The following is a 19,443-nucleotide window of genomic DNA, read 5'->3' on the forward strand; positions in this document are numbered from 1 at the left end:
AGCACTCAGGAGGCAGAGACAGGCGGAGCTCCAGGAGTTCGAGCCCAGCCTGGTCTACAGAGCGAGTTCTAGGACAGGCAGGGATACACAGAGAGACCCTGTCTTGAAAAACCAAACCAACCAACCAACCAAACGAAAAACTAAAGATTTAACATTGCATTAGCATAGGACCCTTTATGATTTTCATAAATTAGTCAAATTGGCTGGGAAGATGGGCCAATTTGTAAAGTGCCTCCTCCACAAGCATAAAGGCCTGTGCTTGGATCCCCAGCACCTCTACCAAACACTGGGTGTGGTAAATCGTGTGTGTGACCCTAGTGCATGGAGGGAGGGAGGGAGCACAAACAGGCAGAGCCCTGGAGTTCAATTGGCAGCCAGGTTAGCTAGTTGGTGAACTCAGGTTCAGTGAGAAACCCTGTCTCACAACTAATGTGGAGAGCAACGGAGAACGCCACACATCAACCTTGGCCTCCATGTCTTGTGCACATGTGCATATGCAAACACAAGCACACACACACTATATACAAATACAAACGCAAATAAAATAAATAACATTCCATAAAATGTTCAATATACATCAAAGCTGAGTAGAACAAACCAAAATGCTTTCAAATGGACTTGTCAATAATTTACTATCTCCAATGAATAAAAATGCACTATTCTAGGACCAAGTAAGATAGAAAATAATAGCGGGGCAGTGGTGGCGCACGCCTTTAATCCCAGCACTCGGGAGGCAGAGGCAGGTGGATCTCTGTGAGTTCAAGGCCAGCCTGGTCTACAAATCGAGTTCCAGGAAAGGCGCAAAGCTACACAGAGAAACCCTGTCTCGGGGAAAAAAAAAAAAAAAACAGTTAAATTCACTTAGGATCATTTAGTAAAAAATAAATCACAAACCTGTTACTTCCTACTTCCTAAATGTTGAACTAAACTGAAAACAGCAGGGCTTAGAGATGGCCCAGCATTAGTCACTGATACAATCTAAGTTAAATGGCTTTTGAAAATGACGGACTGTTGTACTGGTTTGAACAGGGTCTTTGATGGCTACTCACATATCACAATGAAGTACAGGATCAAAGTACTTCATCATTACATCCAAATTAGCTGGGTAACTATGAAGGCTTCCCAGGTGCTCACAGAAGTTGGTCCTTAGAGAAATGCCAATAGCTGTGACATTCTTCCTACATCAACTCTTACAATCCACAAAGTTGGCTGCTTTACAGAATAACATTAAATAAGAAGCTAAGGAGTAAGAGACATGAAGTCTCTTGCCAGATATCCCATGGCATAAATAACAGCTGTAGCCATTAAACAGACACCAGGGGACATAGTTAGAGCCATGTCCCAAGCAGAGGACTTCGGTAAGGCAGCTGCTCCACAAAGCATCAGCCAAGGCCAGCAGGAAGACCTCCAAGTCATGGCTGCCCTGCACCGCAGCACGGCAAACTCCATTCTCCATCACTACCTCCAAGTCATGGCTGCCCTGCACCGCAGCACGGCAAACTCCATTCTGCATCACTACCTCCAAGTCATGGCTGCCCTGCACCGCAGCACGGCAAACTCCATTCTCCATCACTACCTCCAAGTCATGGCTGCCCTGCACCGCAGCACGGCAAACTCCATTCTCCATCACTACCTCCAAGTCATGGCTGCCCTGCACCGCAGCAGGGCAAACTCCATTCTCCATCACTACCTCCAAGTCATGGCTGCCCTGCACCGCAGCACGGCAAACTCCATTCTCCATCACTTTCCCACATTTAGAGCCCTCTGTAGAACTCAGGCGCGCAGACAGCCTGCTCCCTCTACCGGTGGCTACCTCTAACAATAACATTTCTAAAAGGCCTACAATGAAAAGAACAGGAAAACACATCCTGCATCAGCTATTTTCAGAACAGCAACCCATCAGTGAGAATATTTAGAATTGCTGGGATGCAATTTATCAGTTCTAAACACTACACACTAATCCTATGTATATCAAAACATACCCCGTAAGAGTTTTAACAGCCTAAAAACTACAGAATGAAAAAAATTAACAAAATCAGTTCCCCATGTTATTAACAGGGTGACCTGAGAAGGGGGTAATTGGCTTTATTCTTTGTCTGAGTTAGCTTTCTATTGCTGTGATAAACACCATGACCAAAAGCAACCTGGGAAGAAAATGGCTATTTCATTTTATGCTTCCATGTTACAGACCATCACTGAGGAAATTTAGAGCGGACACTCAACCAGGAACGTGGAGCAGTAACCAAGCAGAGCCCATGGAGCAAAGCTGCTTACTGGCTTGCTTTCCATGGTTTGCTCAGACTGCTTTCTTAAATCATCCATGCTAGAGGTGGACCATCCAGTGTGTGGGCCTTCCTACAGTAATCATTAATCAAGGAAATGCCCCCACAGACTTGCCTACAAGCAGCCTGATGGAAACATCCCCTTAATTAATGTTCCTTCTTCCCAGATGACTCTAGTTCAAGTCAACAAAAAGTAGCCAGCACAATCTTCACTCAGGTCACACAAATCCTACCATGGGACCTAGCTATGATCCTGGGCAAATACCCAGAGGATCCATATCCTACCACAGAAATCTATGTCCATATCCTACCACACAGAAACACTTGAAAATCTATAATATATATAATATTATATATATATACATTCATTCCTAGCTGCTCTACTGACAACAGCTAGAAGATGGAATCTACCTAGATGTCCATCAGCTGACGACCTGTGTGTTTAATTTGAGTATCTGTAGAAGTCAGGCGTCAGAAAGGGCTCATGACGGAGGGCAACAGGCCTTCGTGGAAGGAGGGGCATAGGACCCATATGAAATGAAGGGAACACTGGGGATTAAAGCTTTAGCAGGGATAGAAGTGGAGGAAGGGAAGGAAGGAAAAGCAGGGCTGATTAACCAGAACTAAGAGTGTATTTCAAAAGGCTACGGAGGCCGGGAGGTGGTGGCGCACGCCTTTAATCCCAGCACTCGGGAGGCAGAGCCAGGTGGATCTCTGTGAGTTCGAGGCCAGCCTGGGCTACGGAGCGAGATCCAGGACAGGCACCAACAACACAGAGAAACCCTGTCTGGGGGGCGGGGGGGGGCTATGGAAATCCACCATTTTATAAGCTAATTAAAATATAATTTCTAAAAAAGAGTTTAGGGGCTAGAGAGATGGTTCAGCAGTAAGATCAGTGGCTGCTCTTCTAGAGGACCCAGGTTCATTTCCCAGCGCACACACATGGCAGCTCACAACCATCTGTAACTCAAGTCCCAGGGGATTCAACAACTTCCTTAAGCCTCCATGGGCAACACACACACATACACACACACACACACACACACACACACACACACACACACACGGTGCACAGGTATACATGAAGACAAAACACCCATACACATAAAATAAATAAATCCATATAAATAAATTTTTAAAGTATTTGAAAGGGTGTATCCTTTATGATGGATCATGCTTCCCCTAGAAGACATGCATTATTAAGTGATTAAGCATTCTCAAGGCCAGGTATGAGATAACTCCCAACAAGTTACTGGTAAGGGAAACCCCAGAGGCCCATCAAGCAACATAAGTTGTTGCCACTGTTCCTGGTTGCCCACAATAACTACAGGGTAAAAACCCTATTGCTGAGGACACTGTGCACTTTGGTTATAGCAGACAGAGAAATCAAGCTTGAACTGATTTCCTGAAGCTGAAAACTTCTTTGCTAGTTAGCTTTCACAGTGCCAGAGGTGCCATGCAGGCTACTGGGGGATAAAAGTCATCAGTTATCTAGCACTGGACCCTGGGTAAGGATCCAGAATATAAACCCTTTATCCAAGATGTGCCCACTCATGTAATAATGGCATGACTGTTATGAAGGTAACCAACCACTTTTAACAACAGATTTAAGGCCTGTTCCACAGCAAGAAAATCTTGTCTAGTCCTGTAAACCTGATCAAAAGTCCATGGCTGGAGAGGTCACAGACCCTGGGGTGGAGGTGGGGGGGACAGGCATAGAGGGGGTATCTGCTATTATTCTGCTAAACAGGCATGTTGTCAGACTTCCTTCTAAATGTTTAATTTATATCCATAGATTCAAGCTGCTCTCAACCTTGGTCAGAGAAGTTCCTTTCTACAGTAGACATCAATTAATGCAAAAACTCTTAACTGTTCAAAGTGCTGAGAATAAGTAACTGTTGAGTGTTCGGTCCTAAGTGAGATAGACAACTATCTCGATCTCCACAAGGATCAGAGCCTATTACAAATGATGGAACAGGTGGATAAGGAGTGCTATGGAATTCTGCCTTCTAGACATGACATGCCAGCTGCATTCATGAACGCATAGTAGCTGTGATTCCCTGCTGAAGACCTGCACAAAATCAATTAGGTCAATAATTCCAACATGGATGGGTTAAAGAGACGGCTCCGTGGTTAAGAGCACTGGCTGCTATTCCAGAGGACCCAGCATCAATTCCCAGTTGTGAGCATGGCAGCTCAGAACTGTACATAACTCAAGTTCCAGGGGCTCTGATGACCTCAAGCATCCATGCATGTGGTACACTAACACACACGCAGACAAGACACCCATACACATAAAATAAAAACAAGTAAATCTCTAAAAAATAATAATTATTCCAGCATGGAAGGGGGAGGAACTCATGAGATTCTACTTGTAGCTAAGGAGTCACTGGCAACTGATGGCTGCTGGCGTCAGGAAGCCACTTCACTTCGTTTCCAGTGTGTACCCACCAATAAACGGGCCGCCATGATCATCAGGGCAGCATCAACTACACTCAACAGGTTATTAAAAAAAGGAAAGAAACTAAAGAGGACTGGAAGGCAGGAGAAGCATGGGTTTCTGAGTCCGGGCAGACGAAAGGAGAAGTTGGGATGATCAAGATACACTGTATAGGGGCTAGAGAGATGGCTCAGAGGTTAAGAGCACCGACTGCTCTTCCAGAGGACCTGGGTTCAATTCCCAGCACCCACATGGCAGCTCACAAAACAAGATACACTGTATACATGCATGAAACTATCAAAGAATAAAAGATAAAAATAAATCAGTAAAGCCAAATAATACCAAAGTAAGAGACTCAATGCTGAACCAGAATTTTAAGGTTTTTTTTTTTTTAAAGATTTATTTATTTATTATGTATACAGGAGAGGGCGCCAGATCTCATTACAGATGGTTGTCAGTCACCATGTGGTTGCTGGGAATTGAACTCAGGACCTCTGGAAGAGCAGTCGGTGCTCTTAACCTCTGAGCCATCTCTCCAGCCCCAGAATTTTAAGTTTTAATGCCATTTCTTTTTTTTAAAAAAAAGAGAGCCGGGTTGTGGTGGTGCACGTCTTTAATCCCAGCACTTGGGAGGCAGAGGCAGGCGGATCTCTGTGAGTTCGAGGCCAGCCTGGTCTACAGAGCGAGTTCTAGGACAGCCAGGACTACACAGAGAAACCTTGTCTCAAAAGAAAAAAAAAGAAGAAAGAAATGAAACCCACATTATAATAAGATTCTCCCTTCTATAAGAATAAGATGTTATGTTTATTTTTGGCATATTTAGATGTGTGCTGTGCATGAATGTACACAAGTATGTTTACAAGCATGAGGATACACATTTATGTATGTGGTGCACGTGTACGCACTTCCATGTGGAGGCCTGGGATTGATGCCCTGTGTCTTTCTCACTCACTCTCCAGTGTCTACTGAGGGGCAGGGTGTCCCCACGAACTCACAACTCCCCTTTGGCTGGCTTGGCCATTTTACCAGGGAATCCCACCCCACCTGCAGAGCTGAGACTACAGTGGGTGCCCCACCCACCCAGCTCTTCCGTGGTCCTGGGGGCTCACACTCTGTCCTCACACTCGCACACTCTGCCCTCACACTCGCACACTCCTCTGTCCTCACACTCGCACACTCTGTCCTCACACTCGCACTCCTCTGCCCTCACACTCGCACACTCTGCCCTCACCTCTCACTTACACATTCCTGTCTCACACTCGCACAGTGTTTACTCACCAAGCCATCTCCCAACCCCTAGAGATTATATTTTTATAACTTTGTCCTGAGAAACCACCCAGTATTATCTTTTCTTCCTGCACCATAAGTGAGAGGGGAGTCACGAGTCTTCCTCACGCCTCTCTCACATGTGACAATCTCTCTGTATCTTTCCTTTTGAGAGGATCCATTTCAGTGAAGACTGGATCAGTGACGACCATCTCCTACGTGCATGACAGACTGTGACTTCATAGTGACAGTGCCAACGTGTTTCCTAAGACAACTGTCAGAATGCTAGAATGTGCTCTATAAAAGGCAGTTCAGACAACCTGACAAACCTGAGGAGACAGCGTAAGACCTAGGAACCGACCATAACCCACGAGAGTTATAGAAACCAAACACCTGCCGGGTGTTGGTGGCGCACGCCTTTAATCCCAGCACTCGGGAGGCGGAGGCAGGCGGATCTCTGTGAGTTCGAGGCCAGCCTGGGCTACCAAGTGAGTTCCAGGAAAGGCGCAAAGCTACACAGAGAAACCCTGTCTCGAAAAACCAAAAAAAAAAAAAAAAAAAAAAAAAAAAAAAAAAAAAAAAAAGAAACCAAACACCTGATGAGCCTCAATATACCTTAGCAGAGCAGGTGTACTACAGTTTTCTCCAAAAGTTAAGTTATGAGCCGGGCGGTGGTGGCGCACGCCTTTAATCCCAGCACTCGGGAGGCAGAGGCAGGCGGATCTCTGTGAGTTCGAGGCCAGCCTGGGCTACCAAGTGAGTCCCAGGAAAGGCGCAAAGCTACACAGAGAAACCCTGTCTCGAAAAACCAAAAAAAAAAAAAAAAAAAAAAGTTAAGTTATGAAGTAGGTACTTTAGTCCATTACCATTCTAAAAACATATCCCCAATTTATGTTTATACATACCATTAAAAAATAAACTAATTTTTAAAAGTAAAAACTATTTCTCCATTTTGGTTCTAGTTTTGTATAGCTCAGGTTAGCCTCAAACTCACGGCAATTCCCTGACCTCAGCACCCTGAACACAAGGCGCCCAAATGACAGTGACCCCCATAGATTCATGTATTGGAATGCTTGGTCCCCAGATGGTGAACTGCTTGGGAAAGAGGAGGTGTGGCCTTGCAGGAGAAGGTGTTTCACTGGGGTGAGCTTTGAGGTTTCTTTCTTTTTTTTTTAATTAACATTTTTCCCTTTATTTTACATACTGACCAGTTTCCCCTCCCTCCTCTCCTCCCAGGCTTTGAGGTTTCAAAAGCCCACACTATGCCCAGCTAGCCTCTCTGCCTCCTGGTTGTTGTCTCAATACGCAAGCTCTCAGCTACTGCTCTAGCACCGGGCCTGTCTGTCTGCTGCCATGCTCTCCACCATGATGGCAGTGGATTCAGTCCCTGAAACCTGAAGCCCCCACTCAGAGGCTCTTTCCAGAGCTGCCTTGGTCACAGTGTCTCCTCACAGCAACAGAAAAGAAACTAGACACTAGGATTAGAGGCATGTGCCACCACACCTGGCTCAAAATCGCATTTTTAATTGTTAGTGTTACCACACATCTTTTTCTGTAGCATGTGAGATACAGAATTACAGTTTTACTTTCTATTTCCTTGATTACATCTCTTCATATCGGTATTCTCACACCAGTTTCTTCATTAAAAGCATGGTCATCAAGCAGGGCGGTGGTGACGTACACCTTTGATTCCAGCACTCTAGAGGCAGAGGCAGGCATATCTCTACGAGTTTGAGGCCAGCTTAGTCTACCAAGCAAGTTCCAAGACAGCCAGAGCTGTTACACAGAGAAACCCTGTCTAAAACAACCAAAAAGGAAAAAAAAAAGTCATCAAAAAAAATAACAAAATACTCAGCCAGGCATGGTAGTGCACACCTTTAATCCCAGCACTCAAGAGGCAGAGACAGGTGGATCTCTGTGAGTTCAAGGTCAGCCTGGTCTACAAAGTGAGTTCCAGGACAGCCAGGGCTGTTACAAAGAAACCCTGTCTGAAGAAAATAAATGAATGAATAAATAAAACAAAACAGGCATTCTAATCCCATCTCTAGGTCCTCAATGCTCAATTCTGAAGTTCCTATGCAGACGCAGCATGCTGTCCTGCTGCTGTCCAAGTCATTTTCTGTCACGGTGAAGCCTTTACACAGTAAATCAAGTTAACTTTTCTGCACTGCTCTTCATGTGCCCGCAGGTGACAGTACCTCTGTTTTTAACGACAGTCCACTGTTAAAGAATATCGTTGCGACGGCGATGTAGGACACAGTTATCTCTGGCTTCAGTGGTCCTACAAAGAGAGCAAGGAGTCACTGTTAGAAAAGCATCTGCAGGAAATGAGTTGGTTTAAGGAAGGCTGCTTTCAACATTAGTGCTGTGCCCTCAAGTCCCATTCTCTCCATGTGAAGCATCCCTGTGATGTTATCATGTCTACAATGTCAACAGTGCCCAGGCCGAGAAGCAAGGGTAGATACTATTTGCTTCTCCTGTACATGTGTTCCTGAAAGTCGTATCTACACTGTTTCTGTATCACTGTATCTGTGAGTGGGATCGTATTGGAAATAGGACTACTGTAGAGAAAATCAAGATGAGGTTTTCCTGCAATTGGGTGGCTATCCAACAACTACTTATGTTTGCTTGTCGGCTTATGTGTTTGCAGTACCAGGGATGAACCAGGGTCTCACACATGCTGGGCAAGCACTCCGCTACTAAGCAGCACTAGCAGCCAGCCCCAGTGACTGGTACTCTGAGAGGGACCTCTGTATGCAGACACACAGCAAAGACAGGACAACGACTGGAGTTATGACACCACCGGCCAAGGAAGCAAAAGATACTTGTGAACACTAGCTAAAAGAAGCAAGAAAGAGGATTTCCCCACACCTTTGGACGCCTGGCCTACAGAACTGAGAGAATACATTTCTATCATTCTGATGTATTTCTTAGGCAATTTGTTGCTAGAATGGGTTTGCTTCAAGTCAAATTACATGATCACAATCATAGCATAGAGTTCCCAAAACCCTCCACCATATCTACTGATATTTTATATATATATAAATATATATATGAGATCAAATTTTGAAAGAAATCACTTTCTTATTTATACAAATTTATTCATTCAACAAACACTTGTTAATCCACTAATATATCTTCGATATTTGCAGGACAATATAAAAGAAACAAAGATTCCCTCAAACAATGTAATAAGCTATTTTGTATACCTGGCATTAATAGCCTTTAGCTGAGGCTGGGAAAGCAGAGCACAAAGGGACAAGCATGTCCAGCATTCCATTTGAAGCATAAACTTCTAAAGAGGCACAGTGCTTTCCAAACTGCGAGCATAGCTGTCTCAATCGTACACAGGACACACTTCTGCAACAACTAAAGAGTCAACTTGGCCGGGCGGTGGTGGCGCACGCCTTTAATCCCAGCACTCGGGAGGCAGAGCCAGGCGGATCTCTGGGAGTTCGAGGCCAGCCTGGGCTACCAAGTGAGTTCCAGGAAAGGCGCAAAGCTACACAGAGAAACCCTGTCTCGAAAAAACCAAAAAAAAAAAAAAAAAAAAAAAAAAAGAGTCAACTGAGAAGCAGAATTTAAAGGAATCTGACTCAATTTAGAAGTAGAGCGCTCCCATAAGTTTTACCTGTCTGAATTTTAACTCGAGTCATTTTTAATCCCACCCCGAGTCCTCACTTTTTGTCAGTCCCTATTCTTGTCTCCCTGGCTCTGTCCACAGTGGTACCTCCAGAATCTCTAGAGAAGAAGAAGAGTCTGAGAGAATCAGTGACATGGTTACAGGCAAAAGATAAAGAGAGGTCCAAAGACACATGTCCACAGATAACATGTGGCATTCAATTCAGTGGACTAATCCTGAACCTCCAACGTTCCACATTCAGAGACAAGCCACACCGACTTTTGTAGATGCACATCTACAATACTAGATGCACATCTAAAGAATTCTAAGCCAAGAAACGTAGTGGGGCAATTCCAGGGCTGCTTAGAATGTACCTGTCAGGGAGAAAGGGGGAGTAAAGAGATCCAAGGCTCCTCCTTGACACACACAACTGTAAAGCTAACAGGTGGCCCCAAGTTGGGCACTCTTCAGGACTAGAGGTCACCCAGGTCACAAATGAAAATTGGCAAATACTTAAACTGAGGAAGGAGTTGAAACTAGGATATAAATTTGTCCCTTTTCCAAACTAATAATTGTATCTCCCAGGTCACCAAAACAGTAAGATTCCGATCTTTATAAAGCTTAATTAGTTGGTGGTTTCCTTTGCCTTTAAACACAATTCAAATATTAGTCAACAGAAATGGAAGAAACAAACTCACATGATCAAAAAAGAAGAGGGTCAATAAGAAAATGAAGCCATTTTGAGTCCTAAAACCCAATCTTTTTATTTTGTTGTTGTTTGTTTTTTGAGACAAGGTCTCTCTAATACAGTCCTGCCTGCCCTGGAACTTGCTCTGTAGACCTTGAACTGAGAGCCACCTGCCTCTACCTCCCTAACAATGAGATAATGGGGTTGCCTGGCCACCCTGCCTGCCTCACCCAGTAACATTCCACAGAAGCCATTCTTTATCTATGTCCATCTCACCTCCAAGCATCATCTAAAATATTCTAAGACTGCAGGGCTTGTGCATATGCTTTCAATCCTAGAAAAGGCAGGAGAGTCTCTGTGAGAAGGCCAGCCTAGATTTTATATATGTAGCGAATGCTAGGCCAGCCAGGGCTAACTGTCAGACGATGTCTCAAAAAAGAATAAATTAATTAAAATAAAAAAATAAAATACTCACCTTTAATCCCAGCACTTGGGAGGCAGAGGCAGGCGGATCTCTGTGAGTTCGAGGCCAGCCTGATCTACAAAGCGAGTTCCAGGACAGCCAGGGCAACACAGTAAAACCCTATCTTAAAAAAAAAGGATTGTGAGAGAAATATTTTCAGTGACATTTCTGCCCTTGTTTTTAAATTTGTGTTGATGAGGGCACAGTGAAAGTGTTGCTTGATGCTATTTTGAGTTTTGTTTTTTTATTTTACAGGTGAGACCATCAGCTGAAATGGTCACAAAAAATAAAGTTCTCAACCTAACAACCTACACAGAAAATCCCAAATTGTTTGGCTCTTCTTAAGACAAGTAGGTTTTACACATGGAAGGCCCTAGAAGAAACACAATGTCTAATATTTAGCTGATTCTGCCCTGTTCTCTAGACTAAAAATCAAAGCATAGAAAATGTCTTTATTTTATTATTAATTTTTTTTTTTTTTTTTTTTGTTTTTGTTTTTGTTTTTCGAGACAGGGTTTCTCTGTGTAGCTTTGCACCTTTCCTGGAGCTCACTTGGTAGCCCAGGCTGGCCTCAAACTCACAGCGATCCGCCTGGCTCTGCTTCCCGAGTGCTGGGATTAAAGGCGTGCGCCGCCACCACTGCCCGGCCCAAAAGTGTCTTTATTTTACAGGGCCTTCTCTTTATAGTGATTACTTATCTTTAATTCTCTCTCTGTGTCTCTGGTCTCTCTCCCCAAAACCATTATTTTAGTTTTTTGCCATTGTTATGATAAAAGAGGAAGCCCAGGTCTCCCCTAACTAAGCTCTGACCTGTTACCTGGCTTCAGGCCCTAACATTACAAAAGCAGCATTGGGAGGTGGGGGAGGGGCTGCAGAAGTGCTTTGGGAACAGCATGAGCTTAACAAGGGTGCACCAAGGTCCTGGGTTCACTCCCAATATTCCAATCAAAAAATAAAGTGGCATGATGGTTTAAAACGTGTTATAAGCTGAGAATATTCTGCTTCTACTTTTTGACTGAAAAAAATCCTGTGCTAATACCATAAGGATTGTTGAAAATGGAACATTTCTTTTTTTTTTTTTTTTTTTTTTTTTTTTTGGTTTTTAGAGACAGGGTTTCTCTGTGTAGCTTTGCACCTTTCCTGGAACTCACTCTGTAGACCAGGCTGGCCTCGAACTCACAGAGATCCGCCTGCCTCTGCCTCCTGAGTGCTGGGATTAAAGGTATGCACCTCCACCGCCGCCCAGCTGGAACATATTTCTAAGACACAATAATGTACAAAAGTTCAATAAACAGAGTCCAATAGAACAAACAAGATCACAGAATTCATCTTGTATCTGCCAGAGCAAGAAGTCCCAGAGAATTGATGTAACCATTCAGCCACCTTCCTGTCCACATAGCATTCAGAAAATTCAAGAAAAAGACATTTGGCAAGGCCAGCTTCTGCAGAATTACAGGCCACACATCACAGGGATTTCATCTCAGTACTGAGCAAATTAAGAGCTCTCACCCCGAGCACTATAACCAGTACAGTGTGCACCGTGGGTCACTCCAAAGACACTAGACCTGCACGTCTCACAGCTCCAGGGACAAGTTCCCAAAAGCTCACAGAAAGGGTGTATCAAAAACTAATTCTGGAGGCAGGTGGATCTCTGAGTTCAAGATCAACCTGGTCTACAGTGAGTTCCAGGACAGCCAGGGCTACACAGAGAGACTCTGGGGGTGGGGGGTGGGGGTGGGAGTGGACCGGGGATCTAAATGGTAGCATCATTCATAAATGATGGAGTTGTGGTCTTGTGGTCACAATAACTTATTCTATGTTGCATCGAAATTCTATGTATATATGTTGCATTTAAATTTTAAAATATGTAAATTTAAAAGGAAAAAACTCAAATAATCAAAAGCTTTCCTATCCACAATCACCGTTTTAAATAATTCCATTCAAACGATTACAGAAGCTACTTCTAAATGGAGAAACTAGGGATGGGGGAAGAATGAACCACTTACTATTCTGAGGTATCATGCATTCACTTCCGAAGGTTTTAACAAGAAGGTACAATTTCAAATACCCACATAAGCACCTCCTACTTGAAAATGATTATGTATGTCCTCTTCTGTCCTTACTTGGACCCACTGCAGGATCTATCCATCAATAAACTTGGGATCTAACACACAAGGTCAAAAACACAAATGAGTTGAAGAAATTCAATGAATGTCTATGAAAAGCGGGACAAGGTTGTCTGAAGGTGGGGAAGAAGGTATAAAAGGCCAATGACACTTCCCACGTCCCCACCAGTGTCCACAGACCACATTACAAAGCTCCTACTATTCCCGGATTGGCGTGGGGTTTTAACCCATCCACACTTCCTTGAGCAAACATACACTGCATAGCCTAACACAGTCTGCATCTGTTAGATTGCTGCTGTAGCAACTGAATCCCCGCAGCACACGGAAGTGGTGCCCTGTAAGGAGAGTGCAACGTGTCAGTCGGCTGGGAGTTGTGGAGTGTCAGCAACTAAGGCACACTATCCTCTCCACCACATGAGCCACAAAAAAAAGTTTGGAGTAAGAGAGTCCTTTCTCTTTTTTTCGTTTCTTTCTATTATTCTCTCTCTCTCTCTCTCTCTCTCTCTCTCTCTCTCTCTCTCTCTCTCTCTCTCTCTCTCTCTTTCTCTCTCTCTCTCCCCCCCCCCAATAGCCCTTTTTTTTTTTTAAGGTGCAAAAGGGAGGAGTCGGAAATAGACTTGATAATGAGATCCACTCCAGGACAGATAAGGAACTTGTGGCAACCTAAAGTACCTTGAGATGGGATGCTACTCTAAAAGCAAGAGGACTAAGTTTCATTTTCTGTAACCTCACTCCCGGCACTGAGCAGAAGTCATTTGATTGCCCGCAGAAAAAGCAACCTGTGCTCCAACTCCTCTGCCCGGTTCCTAATGCCCTGCCGGGTCTGCAGGTGAGAACACCTGGCAGAGCCCCCGGGGAGCGCGCCGTCGTGGGTGGAGGGGCTGGCGGGGCGTGGAGGGGTCCCCACGGTCCCCACGGCAGCCGGGCGGCCGCTCCTCCCGCAGACCCGCAGACGGACGAGTCCTGACTGGGACCCGCCGCGGTGCAGCGGGCAGGGGTGCGGCACTTACCCCCGTTCACTCCGACCGACGGCTCCAGCTTGGCGGCGCCGATCGCCACCACTATCCCGACCATGAACCACTCCTTCCTCGCCCTCTCCAGCAGCCTCATGGTGGTTAGGGTGGGTGGGTTTGGTTTATTTGTTTGGCCGGCTGGCTTTCCAAGCGGCGATCCCTGAATCCCCGGGGCGTCTCCACACTTTGCTCGGTCCCCCCAGACATGCAGCAGAGCGAGTCAAATTGCCACTCGTAAACTAGAGACCGGAGGGCTGGCTCGGGCGGCTCCGAGGCGGGCTGGGAGTAGTAGTATCCAGTGACAGGAAAGCCTCGCTGAGCGCCGCCATCACTACCACGCGCCTCCGAATAGGCGCGCACGCGGGTCGCGGACTCCAGGGTACGGGAGACGTAAAATGGAGGCACACCGGGCGAGAGGGGCGGGCGGAGGGGGCCAGCCCCGCGGCTGCACCAGCAGGACCGGCTGCCGTGCAGACGTGTCCGAGCTCGGGGAGGCCCGCGGCGGGGCGGCGGGAGGAGGCGCCCCAGACGCCTCGCCTCACCGTGGGCGTCGCCGCAGCCCCGCCGTGCCGACGGCCCCCCGAGCCCCCGGGCATGCCTCGCAGAGAGCGTCCCTCGTTCCGCCCGGAGCCCGCGGGACGCGCGGGTGCGCCTGGGCGGTACCGGGTTTCCGCTGTGGCGGCGGTTCTGGTGCGCTGCTCCTCGGGGCATTACGACGACGGCCGACGTCGCGTTGACGTTGCGCGGGGGGAGGGGAGGCACTCGCGGCCTCTGGTTCTCGGCGGGAGCGGTGGCGGCAGACGCGTGTGGCGACCGGCGCGGGAAAGCGGCTTCCTACTTGGGGAAGCGTTAGCCCCGGGGGTAGGTTGAAAATCGGTGGCCGAGCAGACGTCCGGGACGGCAGGCCTCCCGCCTTCCCGCAGCGGCGGCGGCGGGGGGAAGGCGGGGAAGGCGGGCCGGGCCTTCCCGCCAGGTCGGTGGCCTGCCCGGGCCTTTCTGCCCGACCGCCTTCCCGGCCAAAACCCGCCCCGGGAGTGGGGAGGACGGCCGGGATGGGGCAAATCTTCCCTGGGGGGGCGGTGAGAGAGCGGCCCAGGCTCCTCCCCACCCGTGTGCCGCGCGTGGGCGGGCGATTCCGGAGGCCGCGTGGTGCGGGCCTTTGCCTGACCCCGGAGCTGAAGCACTAAAGCAACAGGACGGCCGAGGGGGCCGGGAACTCAGAACAAAAGCAGTGAGGGTCGAGACCCAGGGTGGAGGGTCTGATGTCCGGCCCCCGGTTCCTTGCATTGCATTCTGGCGACCTATGACATAGTTTCACGAATGGTCTTCCGAGCATCTACCCTTCCTCTTTATGCACCCAAAGAAAGAAAGGAACAAAGTATTGTGGGACATTTTGAAGCAGCCTGGTATCAGCCACTTGAATAGTTTACTATGGAACGTAACGTTCGAAAGCGATTATACCAGACTTTCATTCTGGATGCATTCAAAGCTTGAAAGAGACTCGGCTTGCAATTTGCTCTATTTAACTTTATCTTGCTGACATGACTCGCTATCCAAAAACTAAGCTGCTTTAAGCAGTTGTGCTATCAGTTCCCAGTTGCACAGCCCCCACTGTAATTATACATCAGGCAGCATGAAGAAAAGCTAATCTCAAGATAAAAAGAACTTAATAGGGAGACATTAAACAATTTACCAGGCAAAAGAAGTACATGAAATGTGATAAAAGATTAATAGAAGGCAGTCACAAGGTAAGTGGAGTTTTGGGAAGTAAAATTTATAACATAATTTTCTTACAGTAATTTTCTCAGTTCAAAAAAAAAAAATCTGCCTCAAAGGGCCATCACAAAGATGGTGCTGACTTAAGTGAGTCTACTCACAAGTTCATTCTAGAGACTTGGATCTGTTTAGAACAGAATCTTAATTCATAGGAGACTATTTTAACAAGAGTTCATTGAAAATCGTATTGTCCAGGACCGTATTAGTTTGCTAGGGCTGCTATAACAAATACCAACACACACACACACACACACACCCTTAAAAAAAAAAAAAACTGGTTGCACCCAGACAGTAGACATTGGTTATTTTACTGTTGCAGAAGAAGAAAATCTAAAGTGGAGGTGTTGGAGGGCCATGTGTTCTCTGAAGGCCCTTTTCAGTTTCTTGTGGCTGTTGGCATCCCCTGGCTTCCTTGATTTAAGGTTGTGATGCTCAAGTGTCTGCTGGTTTGGTTTCACAGTCCCCTGCGTATGTCTCTAATGACTACGTCATTTATTCTGCATCCATTGTCAACATTGCCTTTTTTCTGCATATATTACAAAGATAGTTGTCCGTGGATTTAGAACTTACCCAAGTAATCCAGAATGATGGGTCAGATTCCTTTACATGAATTATATGAGCTTATATTCTTCCTCCAAATTAAGTAACTGTTTAGTAATGTCCCCTGTAAAAGGCATGCCTTCCTGAACCTCAGAATTTGACTTCTGTTAGAAATGAGATGTTTGTAGGTATAAATACCTAAGAAGAGGTTATACTAGATTCAGGCAGGTCCCCAATCCAGTGACTGCTGTTCTTTTAAGAATGTAATGTGAAGGTATACAGGAGAGACAGGTGGAGTATGAGCACCACATGAAGGGGAAGCCCTAACTGGCTTGAGGTATCTGTAAGCCAGGGATCCGAAGAACTGCTGGCTACCACTAGAAGCTAGGAGAGAGGCCAGTACAGATTTTTGTTCAGGCTTCTGATAGAAACCTCACCTTCATACTTGATGAGCCCCTGAACTATCAGAAAGTCAGTATTTTTAATCCCTCCCCCATTTGCAGTGCATTGTTACAGCAGCCTGAGGAAACTAATAGAAAACTATTCACAGGTGCTCGTGTGCAGTAGTCCTAGCGGCTTTTCTGTTCTGTTCTGAGACCCAGCAGCTGTCACCGCTGAGCTACTTGGAAGATCCATTCAGCGAGCTTCTAGGAGCTTGAGACCTTCACAGTCCCCTCGACTCTGAGCTGGAAGGAAAGATGGTTGAAGCAGATCGCCCAGGAAAGCTCTTCATTGGTGGGCTTAATACAGAAACAAATGAGAAAGCCCTTGAAGCGGTATTTGGCAAGTATGGACGAATAGTGGAAATACTTTTGATGAAAGACCGCGAAACCAACAAATCAAGAGGATTTGCTTTTGTCACCTTCGAAAGCCCAGCAGATGCTAAAGATGCAGCTAGAGATATGAATGGGAAGTCCTTGGATGGAAAAGCCATCAAGGTGGAGCAAGCTACCAAACCATCATTTGAAAGTGGCAGACGTGGACCACCTCCACCTCCAAGAAGCAGGGGCCCTCCCAGAGGTCTTCGAGGAGGAAGTGGAGGAACTAGGGGACCCCCTTCGCGTGGAGGATACATGGATGACGGTGGCTATTCCATGAACTTTAACATGAGTTCTTCTAGGGGACCACTTCCAGTAAAAAGAGGACCACCACCACGAAGCGGGGGTCCCCCTCCTAAAAGATCAACGCCTTCAGGACCAGTTCGCAGCAGCAGTGGAATGGGAGGAAGAGCCCCAGTGTCACGTGGAAGAGATAGCTATGGAGGCCCTCCAAGAAGGGAGCCCCTGCCATCTCGCAGAGATGTTTATTTGTCCCCGAGAGATGATGGATATTCTACAAAAGACAGCTATTCAAGCAGAGATTACCCAAGCTCCCGTGACACCAGAGATTATGCACCACCACCAAGAGATTATACCTACCGTGATTATAGTCATTCCAGTTCACGTGACGACTACCCATCAAGAGGCTATGGTGATAGAGACGGATATGGTCGGGATCGTGACTATTCAGATCATCCAAGTGGAGGTTCCTACAGAGATTCGTATGAGAGTTACGGTAACTCCCGCAGCGCACCCCCTACACGAGGGCCACCACCATCTTATGGAGGAAGCAGTCGCTACGATGATTACAGCAGCTCACGTGATGGCTACGGTGGAAGTCGAGATAGTTACTCAAGCAGCAGAAGTGATCTCTACTCAAGTGGCCGTGATCGTGTTGGCAGACAAGAACGGGGGCTCCCCCCTTCTATGGAAAGGGGCTACCCTCCTCCACGTGATTCCTACAGCAGTTCAAGCCGAGGAGCACCAAGAGGAGGTGGCCGTGGAGGAAGCCGATCTGATAGAGGGGGAGGCAGAAGCAGATACTAGAACCAAGACTTTGGATCAAGGTCTCCATTCAAAGAAACAAAAAGATGGAAAGTCTTCTGTCGTAACTACCCAAGGACTACTAAGAAAAGTTGTGTTACCTTTTTAAATTTTTCTGTTTTAAGTTCCCCTTCATCATTTTTGTGTTCTTGTGAGGATAAAAGTAAAACATGATTAATTTTGATATTATGAATTGCTTTCAATAAGCAAATGTTAAATGTGTAAGACTTGACTTGTACTAGTGTTGTAATTTTCCAAGTAAAAGTGTCCCTAAAGACAATTTCCTGTCTTGATTTTTTTTTTCCCCCTTCTAGGAAATGAGGTGAGCCATTCTAAGATCTTTGAGGGACCGTCTAGATATCCTTTGGTCCTGGAGAGTTGAATTAGCCTGCCTATACAGACAAGCTAACTGTTAGGGGTAGTAGGGGTGGTGGTGGTGGTGGTTTGCTACTCTTAGGATCTTGGGGTGTCTTCTGACTTAAGCCTCTGTGAAAAACTTGAAGGGCTATCGCCCAGAACACAAGAAAGCAAAGGCACAAAGCTGACTGGTTTTTTGTTTTTGTTTTTTTCCTCGACATTTCTTGGGGAATCTTCAAGAGCCTCCCTTTTTCCCTCTCCGTTTTTTTATTCTTTATTTGGTTTTTGACACAGGGTTTATCTGTGTAGCCTTGGCTGACCTGGAACTCACTCTAGACCAGGCTGGCCTTGAACTCAAAGATCCATGTACTTCTTTCCTGAGTGCTGGGATTCCCCCACCCCCATCCCCACCCCCCAGACAAGGATTTTCTGTGTAGCTTTGGCACCTTTCCTGGAATTCACTCCGTAGTGAGTCCAGGATGGCCTTGAATTCAGAGACCTACCTCTGCCTCCCGAGTGCTGGGATTAAAGACATGTGCCACCACTGCCCAGCTGCATTGTTTAATATTTTTTTTTAAGATTTATATATTTATGTGTGTATGAGTGCCTGTGAGTTTTTGTGCATCACTTGTATGTAGGTTCCTATGGAGACCAGAAAAGGGAGAATAGGGTTTTACTCTGTAGCCCTAGCTGGCTTCACACAATGATCCTACTACTACACCTCCCCAGGGCTAGATTTTAGGTGTGTAGCATCACTACTGGCTATCATTTTTTCTGAGGCTTTTCTGTTGCATTACCTCATTTACTTCCAGGCAAAAATGGACACAAAAACAGAAAGACAAGATGAGTTGTTTACTCAGTAAGTATTCTTTTGGTCCCTTACTACAAAGTACCTCTGGGAGTTGGGGATTTAGCTCAGTGGTAGAGTGCTTGCTAGGCCCTGGGTTCAGTCCTCAGCTCTGGGAAAGAAAAAAAAAAGTACCTCTTGATATGGACTGGAGAAGTAGC

At 46.2% G+C, this 19,443-nt stretch overlaps 2 protein-coding genes across 16 annotated transcripts in view; one reads left to right on the forward strand and one right to left on the reverse strand.

The window, feature by feature from the left end:
* Slc10a7 (solute carrier family 10 member 7) overlaps positions 1–14,243 on the reverse strand; it is a 231,452-nt gene extending 217,209 nt beyond the window's left edge. For 13 of the 14 annotated variants that reach the window (XR_013051239.1, XR_013051237.1, XR_013051234.1 and 10 more), the window contains exons 1-2: positions 13,898–14,241; positions 8,187–8,269 (exon numbers count right to left, since the gene is read on the reverse strand). Coding sequence is in view for 10 of the 14 variants with exons in the window: in XM_076571960.1 (XP_076428075.1) it covers positions 8,187–8,269; positions 13,898–13,997 (183 nt within the window). In the remaining 4 variants the exon portion in view is untranslated. Of the gene's footprint in view, positions 1–8,186; positions 8,270–13,897 lie in introns of all 14 variants that reach the window. The other variant, XM_006971724.4, reaches the window with a different exon arrangement.
* A 389-nt stretch (positions 14,244–14,632) lies between these two features.
* LOC102921583 (RNA binding motif protein, X-linked-like-1) lies at positions 14,633–18,358 on the forward strand. Of its 2 annotated transcripts, none has more exons than XM_006971723.4 (2): positions 14,633–14,761; positions 16,813–18,358. In XM_006971723.4, exon 2 carries the CDS (start codon positions 16,915–16,917, stop codon positions 18,079–18,081), a length of 1,167 nt encoding a protein of 388 aa, XP_006971785.1. In that variant the 5' UTR covers positions 14,633–14,761; positions 16,813–16,914; the 3' UTR covers positions 18,082–18,358. The 2 variants fall into 2 exon arrangements, with proteins under 2 accessions (XP_006971785.1, XP_006971784.1); XM_006971722.4 differs by having other exon boundaries at positions 14,647–14,761; positions 16,767–18,358.
* The last annotated feature ends 1,085 nt before the right edge of the window (positions 18,359–19,443 follow it).

The sequence above is a fragment of the Peromyscus maniculatus genome, chromosome 5 (genome assembly GCF_049852395.1).
Source record: "Peromyscus maniculatus bairdii isolate BWxNUB_F1_BW_parent chromosome 5, HU_Pman_BW_mat_3.1, whole genome shotgun sequence".
Taxonomy (NCBI): Eukaryota; Metazoa; Chordata; class Mammalia; order Rodentia; family Cricetidae; genus Peromyscus; species Peromyscus maniculatus.